The sequence below is a fragment of the Pezoporus flaviventris genome, unplaced genomic scaffold, assembly GCF_033815535.1.
Source record: "Pezoporus flaviventris isolate CSIRO_AGI_PZ_B2104156 unplaced genomic scaffold, CSIRO_AGI_Pfla_v1 ptg000066l, whole genome shotgun sequence".
NCBI classification, from domain to species: Eukaryota; Metazoa; Chordata; class Aves; order Psittaciformes; family Psittacidae; genus Pezoporus; species Pezoporus flaviventris.
The window spans coordinates 9,294,629-9,309,121 of record NW_026892614.1 but is presented as its reverse complement, the minus strand read 5'-3'; the positions used below and the strand labels follow the sequence as shown (position 1 = coordinate 9,309,121).

The following is a 14,493-nucleotide window of genomic DNA, read 5'->3' as shown; positions in this document are numbered from 1 at the left end:
AAAGAAAAGTTAACTGTGATTGGATGGTGATTCAAGCTGTTGGGGGTTGGGAGGGAGGAAAGTCACTCCTAAAAATTATTGAATAGGCATTCTCAATGTTTGGGATAATCCAAAGTTCATCCTTTATATGCATCGTGATTACAGAAAGTGCTTTTCACATTAGATCACAGAACCACCTGAGTAATCATAGCAAGTACATGTTGATTTAAGATTTGTCTGGTACAGTCATCTAAGTAAAGGAGAATGATAATTAGTTCTGTTTCTTGCTCAGTGCTAAACTGGAGCTTGTGTGTTACCAGCATTTTTTTGGTTTTGATTAATCAGATTGGAGTTGTATTCAAATATCTGCTTTTATTTACAAGGAAGCAATAATCTCTAAGTCTCTATGGCTATGATGAAAGACTCATCTCAATGTGGACAGTGTTATGAGAAAGATGTAGGGGCCAATTTAAAGTCTCAAGAATTACTGCTGTAACCTCTCTAGTGAGTCATTGTCAAGGTCTGCTATTCTGAAAGTGGCAGAAAGAGAAGAGTTTGTTTCTCTGCTTGATCACTCGCCAAATAAACGTCCTTTAGCTGCTGGGTTAGATAATGTAAGTGAACTTTTTTTATCCCGAGTTTAGACTAATTCGGCCATTCGCCTTTAAAGGGGTGGAGGAAGTTAATTCCAGCCTTCTGGTTTCTTTGGATAGCCAAGGAAGTTCTGAGGTGAATGAAGCCTTAGCACGATGTGTTTAGAGGAGCATATTTTAGCTGAACCTTTTGGTTGACTCTAGATATATGTCGTGTTTTAAACCCAGTCAGGTAACTCGTTCACTCACTCCCCCCCCTTCTTGCCCTCCCCCTACTCCCAGAGGGACGGAGAGGAGAATCAAAAAGAATGCAACTCCCACAGGTTGAGATAAGAACAGTTTAGTAACTAAGGTATAACACAGATCACTACTGCTACCACCAATGATAATAATGATAAAGGAAATAACAAGGGAAGAGAGTACAACACCTCACCACCAGCCGACCGATAACTTGCCCCCCTCAGCCCGACCAAGCACCAACCGATACCTCCTCCAACCCCACAGTCTCCCAGCCCTTCCGGCTAACTCCCAGTTACATCCTGGGCATGATGTGCTGTGGTATGGAATACCTCTTTGGTCAGTTTGGGTCAGGTGTCCTGTCTCTGCTTCCTCCCGGCTTCCCCTCCTCCCTGGCAGAGCATGAGGCTCACAAAGTCCTTGGCCAAACCAAAACGTTGCTATCAGCTCTGTTCCCAGGCCGAAAGTCAAAACACAGCACTGCACCAGCTACCAAGAAGGAGAAAAATGACTGCTACTGCTGAACCCAGGACAATATATCACCAGTTTTGGAACTCAGCTCAGTAGAACATTTAGACACACTAAAATGGTTTGGTAACTTGGGTCTTTAGTATGTAATTTGCTGGAAACATTTTGACCCTGTTATTAACCTTGCAGTTACAAAGTACATCTTCAGTTTATTTGCTACTGATTAGTCAGGGAAGTCCTTACAAAACAATTGTTTGAAATTATTTGAAATGTAATTCTGTCAAAAATCCTCTTTAAATCGACGATTTTCTGCTGAAATTTCATTACAGAGATTACATATTGGTAACATGAGAAAGTTCACCTGAAGATTCCCAAAATTCCCAAAATTTCATTTAGAAGGATGACATTTTTAATTAAACTTTGCTTTGGTTGTAGTTATAGATTAATAAAATGTTCTGAATATTGCGAAAGAAGTTGCATACATCAACTCAGAAACAATTTCTCTTTTCCTTCTTGAGAAATTTCACAATGTAAGGGCTCATTTTACAATCAAATAAATTTCAAAAATAAGGATTGACTTACAGGAGTCTTGTAACATATCTTTCTAATATCTTTAATGATTAAATTATATTTCAGAGTTTGGAGGGTTTTTTTTTGTTTGATTTTTTTTTTTATTTTTTAGTGAAGGCATCAAATCAGCAAAGTTTTTTTCTGTACTTGACACTAAACATTTCACCTACTTGAATGATTTCTGAATTTGGTTTGGTTTTATTTGTTTTGTTTTGGTTTTTTTTTAGCGAGTTTCAGTAACAGCAAACTTTATTCTCTCCTATACAGGACAACAGTAGAAGTCTTCTATCTTACATTGTCTCATACTATTTACGTAATTTTGATCAGGTGAGTGGGAATTAATTTTGCTCAAGTTAATTTAAGTTATAAAAATCAACTTAAATTCATCGCACTTCTGGCTTAGATGACAAAATGTAAAAAAACACTCTTATTATTTCCACTTACATATTTTAGAATAGAAAAAGTAATGAACACTGTGACTGTTGTGTTTGTTTGTTTGTTTTTTTTCCCCTTTTTTGTCAGGATGCTGGAAAAGAACAGTGCATTTTTCCTCTTCCAGACCCACAAGATCTCTTCCAAGCTTCACAAATGAAGTTTGAAGACTTTCAAAAAGATCTCCGCAAAATGAAGAAAGATTTGAAAGGTACTGAAACTAGATTAAGTACTAAATATATGTTAAAAACATATCCCTGCTGCTATTGTTTACATAATTTCAAGAAACTGGATGACAGTGTAAAAATAGTTGTATATGTTTGAGATCTCAATTACTATTTTATTCCTTTAATTTGTTTTTTGCATGACCATTTAAGCAATAATTCATAATATGACATGTTGTTCAAGACAGTTGAAATAACCTGTCTTTGTTAAAAAGTAACATGCAAAGAAAATATTTTTTCTTCTGATTATGGAATTATTTTTTAAAATGAACTCAGCAGGCTTAAAATAAGGTGTACTTGCTAGACTTTACCAAAGAACATGTATCACATAATACATTTCTTTTTAACACTGGGAACAAAGCATAGAGTTTAACTTAAGCTGGAGTAATTTGTACAAATTATAGCTAATATCATGATCTTACTATTTTTGCTACAAGCCTCTGCTGGACTAGCCAGTTATGTACCATTATGTTATATCTTGGAGAGAAGGATTCAAACCAAGGAATGAAAATATCTTTATATTTCTGTTGCCTAGCTGATTTTGAATGCCATGCTTCTAGAAACCAGGGAATGGTTTAGTAAAACATTAGTCCCTGAACACCTGGAACACAAGTTTCTCTCTTAAAACAAAACATAACATAGCTACCAAATGTTCCTTCTTGCCTTTATCAAGCTTTCTGTTTGGATTTTTTAATTATTACCTCCAGAAGTTTAAAATAAATTTTAAAAGTTGTGTCAAGGTCATTTTTGTGATACTAAGGAGTGAACTGCAGCACCATTCGTTTGCTGCCCCCAAAAGTCTATGAGGCAAAAATCCTCAAATTCGGGTATGAAAACTTGTTTCAATACTTACATCTTTCAGATAATCTGAGGGCTGATGTTATTTTCAGGCACTTGTTTATGAACATCCATGGGTGCACTTCACAAATTCAACAAAAATGTTTTTATATTAATGAAAGGTTAAACATTTTTAGAAAAAGGTTGAAATTTTTGCACAGACATAAATCTTTTATGGAATAAATCCACACTGTGCAGTGATCAAAGCAGCGGTTCTGTAAAAATTGAAATTACACGCTTTGCTCTGCATCAGGCTGCAGTTGAATTCTTTCTGTGCTTCCAATCCAGCCTTACTGCTGGGGTCTCTGTCAGTCTGTTCTGTAGTTAATGACACTGAAGAATAACTGCAGACACCCTCATTCGTTTCCTATGCCCTTTGTTACAATTTTTTGGTGGACAGTGTCAGCTTCCTTACGCATCCTCTTCTGGATATGAAGTGACAATTTCAGTTCTAGTCTGTAATCTTATTCACGACTTCTTATCATCCCTGAGCGATGCAAAAATGCTTTGTGTTGGTTCTTTTTTCCAAAGAAAAGTGTCACTATAAACTAAAAATATTTTGTATTAAAAAATGCTATGAGTGCAAGAGCATTCACTAAAAATTCTGGGTATTCCAATAAGTTAATTGTTGCAATGCTTTCTGTGAAATAGAATAGCCAAGTTTCATGACAGTCTTTCTTAAACAGAGTGAAAGTTTTAGCTGAATGGATAAATGGCTTTAAAGTGGGTTTCCTCCTTTAGTTTAAGTACACTACCAGATTTGCTAATGCGCATCTGGAACCTTATGAGTTACTAGAGTTAGCAAGAGCCTCATTAAATGGCTGAGAAGCTGTAAGATGCTGAGCAAATTCTAACAAAATCCTAAATATGATGCTCTCCTTTTGAATTCAGTGAGACTAAATGAGTATTGAGTATTCCTGGGAAATACTGACTTTAAAGCCATAGAAATAGCTGCCTATATGTGCATTTCAGTTTTATACTGAGATGCAGACTGTAACCTTGGACCTATTCTTATCAGAAATTAGAAGATTTCATGAGAGGATTTTACCATTTGGGTGGGGGGGTGGGTGTGTTTGCTTTGTTCTTTATCATGGAAAAAAAGAAAATTGTACATAACATTGATGCAGGCAATACCACTGGTATAAGGGTAATCTGTCCATGTTGGTTTCAAATAACCTACAAAACAGTTACAGTGAGGTCATGCTCAGTACAATGGAGAAAGGGGGTATTGGTTCACCCAGGAAGAAAAGCTTCTGAATATGTTTTATTTCTGTCTTAAAAAACTTTCCATGATCGTTATTCAAAAGTAAACTTCTTCCTAGAAGAATTTTTATGGATAATTATGGAAAAAAAGCATTGAGAAAGGTTGTTATTATAAAAAAAAACCCAAGCTTTGTAACCATAACAATAGCAGTTCTTTCCAGCAATGCTGTATTTTTCCATCTAAATATGTCAGTACCATATACAGAGACATGTAGATATAAATAATCTTTATGGTTCTGTAAAATAATTCCGTTGTCATGCTCTTTCACAGTTCTGAGTTTGGCCTTATGTTTGAATTAAAGGAGCTGTTAAGCTGATTGCTTTTTTTTAAAAAAAAGAAAGCACTCATGGTGTTCAGATTTCTGTGCTTTTTTCCCCTGTGACTCAGGGCTCTTGTCTGTTTTTTATGAACTGTATTCCTTGAAGTTTGTACATGTTAGAAAATCTATTCTAAGATTTCAGTTTAAAAAGTGTAAGTCCAAAAGACTTTCAGAAAATGTGCCGTGTGCCTGTTCCAAGATTAATAAGACAGAATTTATCAATTTTTTTTTAATTAAAGAAAGAAAAAGTATCCCCAATATTATAGTGGAAGCTACCACTAGCCATCTAATATTGAACTTACAAATTGTTCAGTTTTGGATATATAGACCCCTTGGATAAAGTCTGTGTACTAGATTTACCCCTCTACCTTCTCCCAAGATAGAAGACCAAAGAACAGGTAGATCCTTTTACTAACAAACCAAGTGAGTTTGGCTCCATCTGTTGCTCCCAGATTTCACAGCTCTCCAGGATTCTTACTTTAGCCTTTTTGACTTCAATGACATCTATTTTGTCAAGCAACTTGATCTGCTTTTGATCTCTCCTGGCTGTCAGCAACGTTCCTTGATGCAGTCATGCCAAGCAATGAGCTCTGTTCCTATGTCATTCCACAGAAGAAACTTTAGCACTTGCCACATGACTTAAATCAACTCACCATGTAAAGAAAATTGGGCATCCAGGGTCAGAAGAGCAGTGTGTGACTCTTACTAGGACCTGTGTTGTGTATCTGTTATTAACAGTATATTTTTCTAGACACTTCAGAATGCTAAAGGTGGGGCAGCAAGATGTGGAAAACATGTATTGAATCAAGTTTAAATGCTCTCTGCTCTGACACTCTCTTGAGGTACAACTGTGGTTTAGGAAAATACTGGATTTGTGGCCCATGTAGTTCTTCAAGATGTGTGTTTAGTTTAGGAAATAACTAGGACACTAGAATGGCAGTGAGAGTTGCACTATGTCAAGTTCAAACTGTTTAGAAGCTGTTCTCTGGCTACACATTAACGTTTTAGCTTTACAATAGCAAGTTTATTCTTGCAAATCAAAAACTAATGCATCATTTGTCATTTATGGCAAAACTTTCAGTGAAGCTCAGCTAAGAGGGAATTAAAAACAATGTCAGGCAGAAAATAAATCCAACTAGTAGAATGTTGAAGAGATGAATACCATATAATGCAGACTGTTATAAAATGAAGTTGAAATCAGTACTTGTTTATATGTTATGATGTCATATTTGATATCTTTGAAAAGTAATTACAAGTGATGGTTATGATAATATTATTTTTGTCGTGATATTTTCTTTTCCTGCTATGAATATTTGCAACTAATTGAAAAGCCTCAATCAATAAGAAACTAGGTTGTGTGGCCCAGCACATCTCTCTGATTTGGAATAAATGTGACTAAGAATGTTTATAAAGTGTTAAGCATTTGCAGGACACTTTGAATTTTAAAAAGTATGTTCCAAGAAAAGCCCCACAGTAATTTGGAAAAATACACATTTCTTATTTTTCTGTGCTTCTTAGAGTCACCTAAAATTATCCAGTCAGCTTAGATCTGCTAGTTGTAGAGTTGATATGTGCTCTCTGGTTTAACACCTGCTGCGTAAATCAGAGCCTTAGGAGAACCATCTTTTGCAATAGAAAAACTCTTAAGAGTTGCATTTGAGGTGGTGTCAATGTGTGACTGAGTGAGATGGGATAGTAGTAGGCATGCTATGGTTTGACCCCCTTACCTTTTTTTTTTTCCTCCTACAGTGTAACTATTTAGCTTTAGACAAATCTTTCCTCTTGCCTCAGTAACTATTGTCCCTAACACGGAGAAAGAGGGCCCAACCCTAAAAGTGCAGTTGGTGTGTAGTTTGAGATGGAATTTTCCTCTTTATGGCAAACTGCGGGGTGCATGGACTACTTAACAGAACAAGGCTGTAGCCACTGCTAATTCTTTCATTGGTAATATTAGTGTTTACAGGCTAAAAACAAAATGCACAATTCTATTTGCACATCATTCCCTCTCTCACACTCATACATCCACATATATTTTCATATTCACAGGACTCTCTGTTTCCGTCATAGTTCTGATGGTGGGGCTAAGACTTTGGCAACATTTCAGTGCCACTTCTTGATCAAGAACAGGAGGGGTATTAATTTAAACTTCAGTTAACAAAGTTAAGCAGCCTAAGACATTTAGGATCTCACTACAGGTGACAGAAAAGGAAGGGACTACTCTCCTAAAATTGTCCTCTCTTAAAATTAAGTGCTAAGGAAAGGTGTTGAGTCTAATCTGGTGATCTCTCTTTTAAATACTAAAGTTTGATGAAATTAAGTCCATCCTAAGAGGTTTCCCAAAAAACTAATATTTTTTTAATGTGTTTCTATGTTGGTACTCCAGGTTGTTTCAAGAGAAGAAGGCAGGGAGCTGGAGGGGAGAGAATTGGGGTAGAGGAAAAAATATATTTTTGGAGAGTTTGAATTCATTATTTCATCAAAAACTTTCTGGTTTAAGATACTTTGAAGTGTCTGTGTTTATTATTCTCTGTTAATAGTTTTTATATAAATGGGAGTGAAGGTTTTTCATAATTAAGAAGTAGGTCTTTTATTTTTCTTATATGATCCAGAGATCCATATTTTGATGAAGATACACCTTCAGTCTTTTATAATAAAATGTCTGATCTCTCAAGGTACTTATTAACAAAACAATATAGAAACATTAGTGGGTTTGGTCAATCCTACAGTTATCTGTACAGTCCATCATTACAGAAACAGCTACTGTTTTAACTAATTCTTTACTTTTGCCTATTCATTAACAGCTGTACATCCACAAATTCTAGTTGTTTGTTCAGCTCTCACTGAAAGGGTTAATTGCTGCAGTCATGCAGCATGCAGACTCCTAAACCTAAACCAGATGTAAACTAAAGCCAGGCTTTCAGTCAATCTGTGAGTCATATTTTATTGTCCTTAAAACTCCAAACAAGGAGCTGTCAATGGAAGCCCTTGAAGACTCAGCAGTCCTTAGTGTAAGTCTTTACAACTCAAAAAAAAAAAAGGAGAAAATTAAGAGCTTGTTCTGTACTTGTGGCTGAGTTAATCAGAGTTTGTCTTTTGATGAGACGATTACTGTTTCCTTTAGGTAAAGTCTAAGCTTTCTTTTAAAGTCACAGATTGCAGTTGTAAGGAATTCAGAAAGCGCTGAGGAAGTTGTGAAAAAAGGGGTTATGCTGTTATATGCTTTAGATGATCTTAAGGTCCTTTCCAACCCTAACTATTCTATGATTCTATTCCCTATCCATGGCGGGGGGCTGGAACTAGATGATCTTAAGGTCCTTTCCAACCATAACTATTCTATGATTTATTTCATCTACTTTTCAGGAAAGGAGGAGGCAAGCATATCTTCTACAGGAATCTGAGTACTCAGAACCTCTAAAATTCAGGACATAATTTCAAAACTTCCTTAAAGATTTAAAAATAAATAGTCTATCAAATCTCAGTGCAGCTTGTGCTCTCAAGTCCCTTAAACAGTCTTGAAAATCCACATAAATTCTGTAGGACTTCTATAGATAAGTATGTGGTTTCAGAAGTGGTAAATTAAAACAGCCTAATGGACCTCTTAATTACTCACACAAGATAATTGCCAGTGTTTTGGTGGGTTGGTTTGTTTGTTTTTTTTTTTTCTTGTTGTTTTTGGTTTTATGTTTGAAGGGTGTTGAAAGAAAAATCATGCTACCCATTATTATCCTGACCAAAGACAATACAGTAAGCCTGGGAAGCAGCTGATCATCTGCTCACACATTTTGTTCAGAGACATATTTTGGGCTCAGAAAAGATATGTGCTCCCAAGGGCTAGAATTTAGTATCCAACAGAACTAGATGGAAAATGTGCAGTAAAGCGATATTCTGAATTTTGAAAACATTCTTTTTTCTCTTTTTCAAAAAAAGAAAAGCAGCTATTTTTGATGAGACAGTGCATTTTGGATCACTTACCAGAACTGATTACTTGAAGTGTTAGTACAATGCACATAACATTTTATGACTTTTCATTTTCTGTATGGATGTCTCTTAATCAACTGTTGTGAAATCTTAATGAAGGATGTTGTGAAACCTTTTATGGTTTTAATATATTGACCTAAAAAAAAAAAAAAAAAAATGAAAGCTAACACAATACTTTGGAAAATGGCAATTAATTGTATTTTAATATAAAAATAGAGAATAAGGTTCTTGAGATATTTGATATGGCTGGAATAATAATTTTTTTTTTGAAATCTCTAAATTAGTTTTGAACATACATTTTTACATCAAATTCCAAATCAGGAGTCTTTGAGAGATATGGGCAGAAAGATACCAGTTTGAATTTCCCAAAATTTAGAAGGTACTCCCACAAGAATCCATTGCTTCTCTGGAAAATCATGTACAGTCCTCTGCAGCATGTATTAGAGAGAAGATTAAATAAGATGACCTATTGGTCTTCTCCATTGTTGAGATATTGCTTGTATGTTAAAATTGATTTAAAGGGTTAGAAAAGGAGTGTATCTGCCCACTCCAACTTCTGCTTAGGATATGAGATCTGATAAAGGTAGATCAGTGTATGTAGACTGGGTATTCAGGACTACAGGGAGCTGAAGCCTTCACCTTGCTGCAAGTTTTTCTCTTTCATTATTCCTGTTCAGGCAATTACAGGTTGAAATAAAATTCTATGTAGTGCTTGGCTTTTGTGACTGCCTACATAACTCATTTGTAGTGCCTTGGATACCTTTCAGTTCTTTCATTATAAGAAAACTTTAAATCTGCTTAAAGTAAACTAAGCTTAGGAATACAATAGGTTTGTCTGAGTTTTTCAGTTGTGTGCACATCCCCCAAGATGACAGAATAACTGAATCTGTAACAAAAGGGATAACAGAGCAAACTTTAAGTCTGTTATCAAAAAAGATGCAAGCTTTTGTTTCAGACAAAACTTTTACAAACTCATCACATCCAACCCTTTGCCAACCTATTCCTTTGATATCTGGGATATTTAGTTGGGCTGTTTCATGGAGAGAAATTTGTTTGAGAAATGAAGCTGAGGAAAAATATCAAGTATAGAGGACTTAGTATGTCACATAGCTGGGATTTGAGGCTTGAGGGTTTTTTTGTTTGGTTGGTTTGTTTTTTTTTTTATTTCTGTTTGGTTTTGGTTGGCATTTTTTGGGGTAGGTTTGTTTTGTTTGTTTTGGGTTGTTTTTTTTTGTTTGGGTTTGGTTTTTGTTTTTTAATTTTTCACCTCCACTTTGCTTAGAAGTTATTAAATACTCTTCTGTCACAAGCATTCAATCTCATGCAAATAGCAGGGTTTTCTACTCTACGGACAAATTAAAGAACATGCTAAATGAGTGCCATATTCGACAGGTTCTGCAGGGAGACCACAGTTCCAGATTTGGTGCTCTGGAGGACTGTGAAACTTAAGAAGCATTTACAGGCCTGTAAATTCTCTAATGAAGAAAGCATCTGATGAACTGGTTTGTTTTAAGCATCATAGCACTGATATTAATATGATCATAATGACAGATTTTGTCCTGGTTTTAAAGGCTAGATGCTACATATGATACCCTACTTTTTGTAAAGAAGCAGAAAAGGATTTTTCCCTGTGTTTTCTTTTGTTTTTTAAACTACTTAGGCATCATTTGCAATTCAGGAAAAGGGTCAGAAATGGACCTGAACTGTTGTTCTTCTGACCACCACTTAATTTAGTCTTTTAACGGGGGGAAGGAAGGAACAAACAAACAAAAAACCCACTCTACAAAAAACTGGAAAAAGAACAATTTCATTAACTACACTCCTGCTCCCCCACCTCACAAACAAATCAACGAGGGAAGAGTTTCCAGTATCTGACTGGTTAAAGAACAGACATTTCTTTCTGACAATTTTACATGTTTCTCTTTTCCTAAGCAAGTTGAATATGAAGTATAGTGTATCCCTGGATTTCCTTATAGATTTTGAAAAGGGACTGCTTCAGGCTGTTGGCGTGGGTGTAGGCTAAGATTTTTGGTGGGTATATATCTTAAGATCTATATGTATCTCAAATCAGCTGAGAGATCAGGAGTTCATTGTGAGCTGCAGACATAAATTAGAGTATGATGTTGTACTACTGTGAAGAATGTAATCCGTATTCTGGAGAAAGGTATGGAATTTCAGTGATACGAAATGTTATTGTATGTTCTGCCCCTTATTTCTCAATAATAGAAAAGAATAATAGAATTTATATCATACACGCTAAGTAAAACTCATGGTCATTTGAATCCCCTCCCTTATTTCAGATATGTTGATGAACATTTGTTTAAAAATTACAGGCTTCTCACGTGACTATTTGTGGGGTTTCTTCCCATTTATTGCTCATTTTCTGATTTATTTTTTTTTTTTAGTATTGCTTCAGAAACAGGGTTACCTGTTTGTTAAAATATGCTATTTTTTTCTTCTAAAAATCTTCTGTTATTTATTTCTATTTTGCTCTAAGCTTAAAAAAATGATAATAAAAGGAAATTTAAATGATTACTGTCACCCTGGCTTTAGTGTACTTGTGTGGTGTTACCAGTTATTTGAGACAGTTTGCTTTTCAGTAGATGTGCATTTTTAAAATTGTTATCTCTAATTGTCATTAATATATTCACAACTATGAGAAAAATTATTAACCAGTCTCTATGATATCTAAAGCTGCATTCTTCAAAGATTTGCCCCAGGTATAGCAGGCCAGACAAATAGTAGAGTAAAAGTGAATCAATTTATATAGCAGTGATGTGACTACCATAATATACTTTCAGTTTCTTGTTGTTGTAGCTTGAATGACTAGGTAGAGATCTGTAGTGGGTTGGCAGACCAGCATTTGCCAAAATTAATGAACCTGTGGATCTTTGTCTTTAACTATGTTGTCCTTAATTGCTGTATCATGCCCTTTTGGATATGTTACTGGTTTCTTGCTGTAAACTAGAGACAGATTATAAATTTGTGCTTGATGAACAAGGTGACACTGATCTAAAATATTACAGAACCACATTTTTAGAGCAGATAATGGTGGTATATGAAAGGCTAATACCTGTTATTTCCAGTTTTCAAAAGCAGAGTATAATTCTCATCTGTAGATATTTTAATTTATGCAATTCAATTCATAATTTATATTTAAAGGAGATAATTAAGGTAGTACATTTTACTGTTTAAAAATCTTTTATTAAATGCCTAACTAGTAACCTGTATTTAAAGACATAATAATAATCTTGTTTTTCTGAAAGAAGCTCTGAAGAGTAGACAAGGAAAATTTGGATTTTTTTTTTTTGTGTGTGTGTGTGCGCACTTGTGGAAATTTTGAGGCAGAATCAAGCAGGATTCATTTCCATTGAATGATGGGAAGTTACCACAGCCTAGAAAGATTTCTTCTATAGCAGAAACGAGAACTTAACATTCTCCTAAAGTAGTAGCATCAGGTCTGTTTTTTGCCCCAAACTAAATTAGCTTGAATAGTTGTGGAAGCACAATGGTACTACCTCACCAGTGAATAATCTCTGTCAGGTCTGCTTCTGGCTCCAGCTTTTCTCTCCTGGTCTCTAGTGCAGTAAGAACAAAGTTGTCCTACAAGATCTGTCACTGAGCTCAAGCCATGATAACTGTACTCTTATAATCTTTCACTTTAATAATTTTGTGTTTTTACTTTTGAACAATGCAAGGAACTTCGCTACATCTGCAGTTTTATCAGGTGTCATGCCCTCATCTGGCCTTATTCACTAAATTAAGGTCCCTCCTACTATGTGGTTCAGCTTTTTCAACTGAACTTTTGGTTTGATTCAGTTACTGATACCTGGGGCTAGGTATATCAACACAGCCTGGGATCTGAATTTATAATTTAGTTCCTGTATATTTAAGGTCCTTAAATTTGTCTTTCTCCTTCAACACAATTGAATACTTCTGTTAATTTTTGTTACTACTAACTTAAACTAAACACTGGCTGTAAGTTATCTGTATATTTTGGTCAAAAATATTTGACTGGGAATGTAACTATTCCTGAACATATTATCATAGCGTTTGTACTTGAAGCAGTGCATTTGAGGCACGTATTCCAAGAGTTTCACTGGCTGTGCATGAAGTTGTGTCTTTTATTTGAGTATGCAGATCCATACTATGATGTGTCATCCTAAACTAATCTATTACTTCAATTTCAGTATGTGAGACAGAAGCAGCAAAAGTTTATCAGCTATCACTAGAAGAGCACCTCCAGCCTTTCAAAGACAGCATGGAGCAATTCATTAGTCAAGGTAAATAATGAAACGTAACTTAACCTTTTCATGACATTTCAAAGGAAAGTTATGGGAACAATGTTTATACATTGTGGGAAAGGGACTGTTTATTTTGGCATTATAGAAAGATGTGGATTAGTTTAATCAGATGCCACACGGTTCTAAAAGATTTGCAAAATGATTCTGTTGTAGTGTAGGTGAGTCACTTTGTTTTGCATGACAGCAAAGACAAATGCTATTGGCTTGAGTGCCTGATCTTCTGATAAGTTCAGCATTCCATTAGAAAACAATTTTACAACCTTTGTTCCTTGAAAAATTATTGAAGCTGGATCTGTTTCATTAACTTCTTTCCAAAGAGATGATTCTTTTTTATGTGCCAAAAATATGGAGTAAGCATAGCAGAAGTAGTTAAAGGTTTTCCAGATATAAGGCAAATCCATATGAAATATTTGGATGCGATTAGTGGAAAACACTGCAAGAGAAAATAGATTAGAAATACCCATGATGAACTAACAGCCTGATTGCTAGTAGGAAAACACTTTAAAAATGAGACTATGCTTTTAATGCTTTAATAGACCCTTCTTGTGCAAGACTATAGGAGGTATGGATAACTTTAATTTTTGACTAGTGGAATATCAGAGAATCTCCTGCAATGCTACTCTGAAGGAGTATACCTTACATTTATCACTTTTTGATACAAGTCAAAATCCAGTGCATCAGAGTGACAATGGATTCCTGTGCACACCAATGTAGTTTTAATTTTCTTGACCACTTTGTTGCTCCTTCTGCTTTGATATTGCATATTATAATAAGACACACCTGTTGTCTCCTGAACAGGTAAGTTATGTGAAAAATTAATATCTAGTGCTGATTTAATGGAGCTGTTTGTTAGCCTAGAGCTGTGATAATAAGCTATCGAGTATAGAAATCATGATTAACTAAATGTACATTATGTTTGAGAGGCCAGTCAGATATGCATTGATCTCTTGGTTAGAATACCCATGACCATCTATCCAAATGTTATAGGAAGTGAAGTACATATGTTATAGTATATACCTATCCATGCTACAGGACTCTCAATTACAATGACTAAATTGAGCAAAACAACCATTTTGAGCCATCAAATATGAATTGATGTTTTCTAAGACAAATGTCTATTAACCAAACCTAGTAAACTGGTTGTTGTCACCAACAGTAGTAGGTATGATGTAATTTAAAACTAGATTATGATTATGTACATGACATATTAATGTTACAGTAGTGGCATGATTAAACATGTAGCAAATGTTTTAAGTTGGGTTTATAGTATTATTTATATAGAGAGATA

At 35.0% G+C, this 14,493-nt stretch overlaps 1 protein-coding gene across 2 annotated transcripts in view; it reads left to right on the top strand.

The window, feature by feature from the left end:
* The window catches only part of FMN2 (formin 2), a 158,566-nt gene that overhangs the window by 99,552 nt on the left and 44,521 nt on the right, over window positions 1-14,493 (top strand). For both annotated transcript variants that reach the window (XM_061471184.1, XM_061471183.1), the window contains 3 exons: window positions 2,115-2,174; window positions 2,370-2,490; window positions 13,092-13,184. In XM_061471184.1, the coding sequence (XP_061327168.1) occupies window positions 2,115-2,174; window positions 2,370-2,490; window positions 13,092-13,184 (274 nt within the window). The remainder of the gene's footprint in view (window positions 1-2,114; window positions 2,175-2,369; window positions 2,491-13,091; window positions 13,185-14,493) is intronic.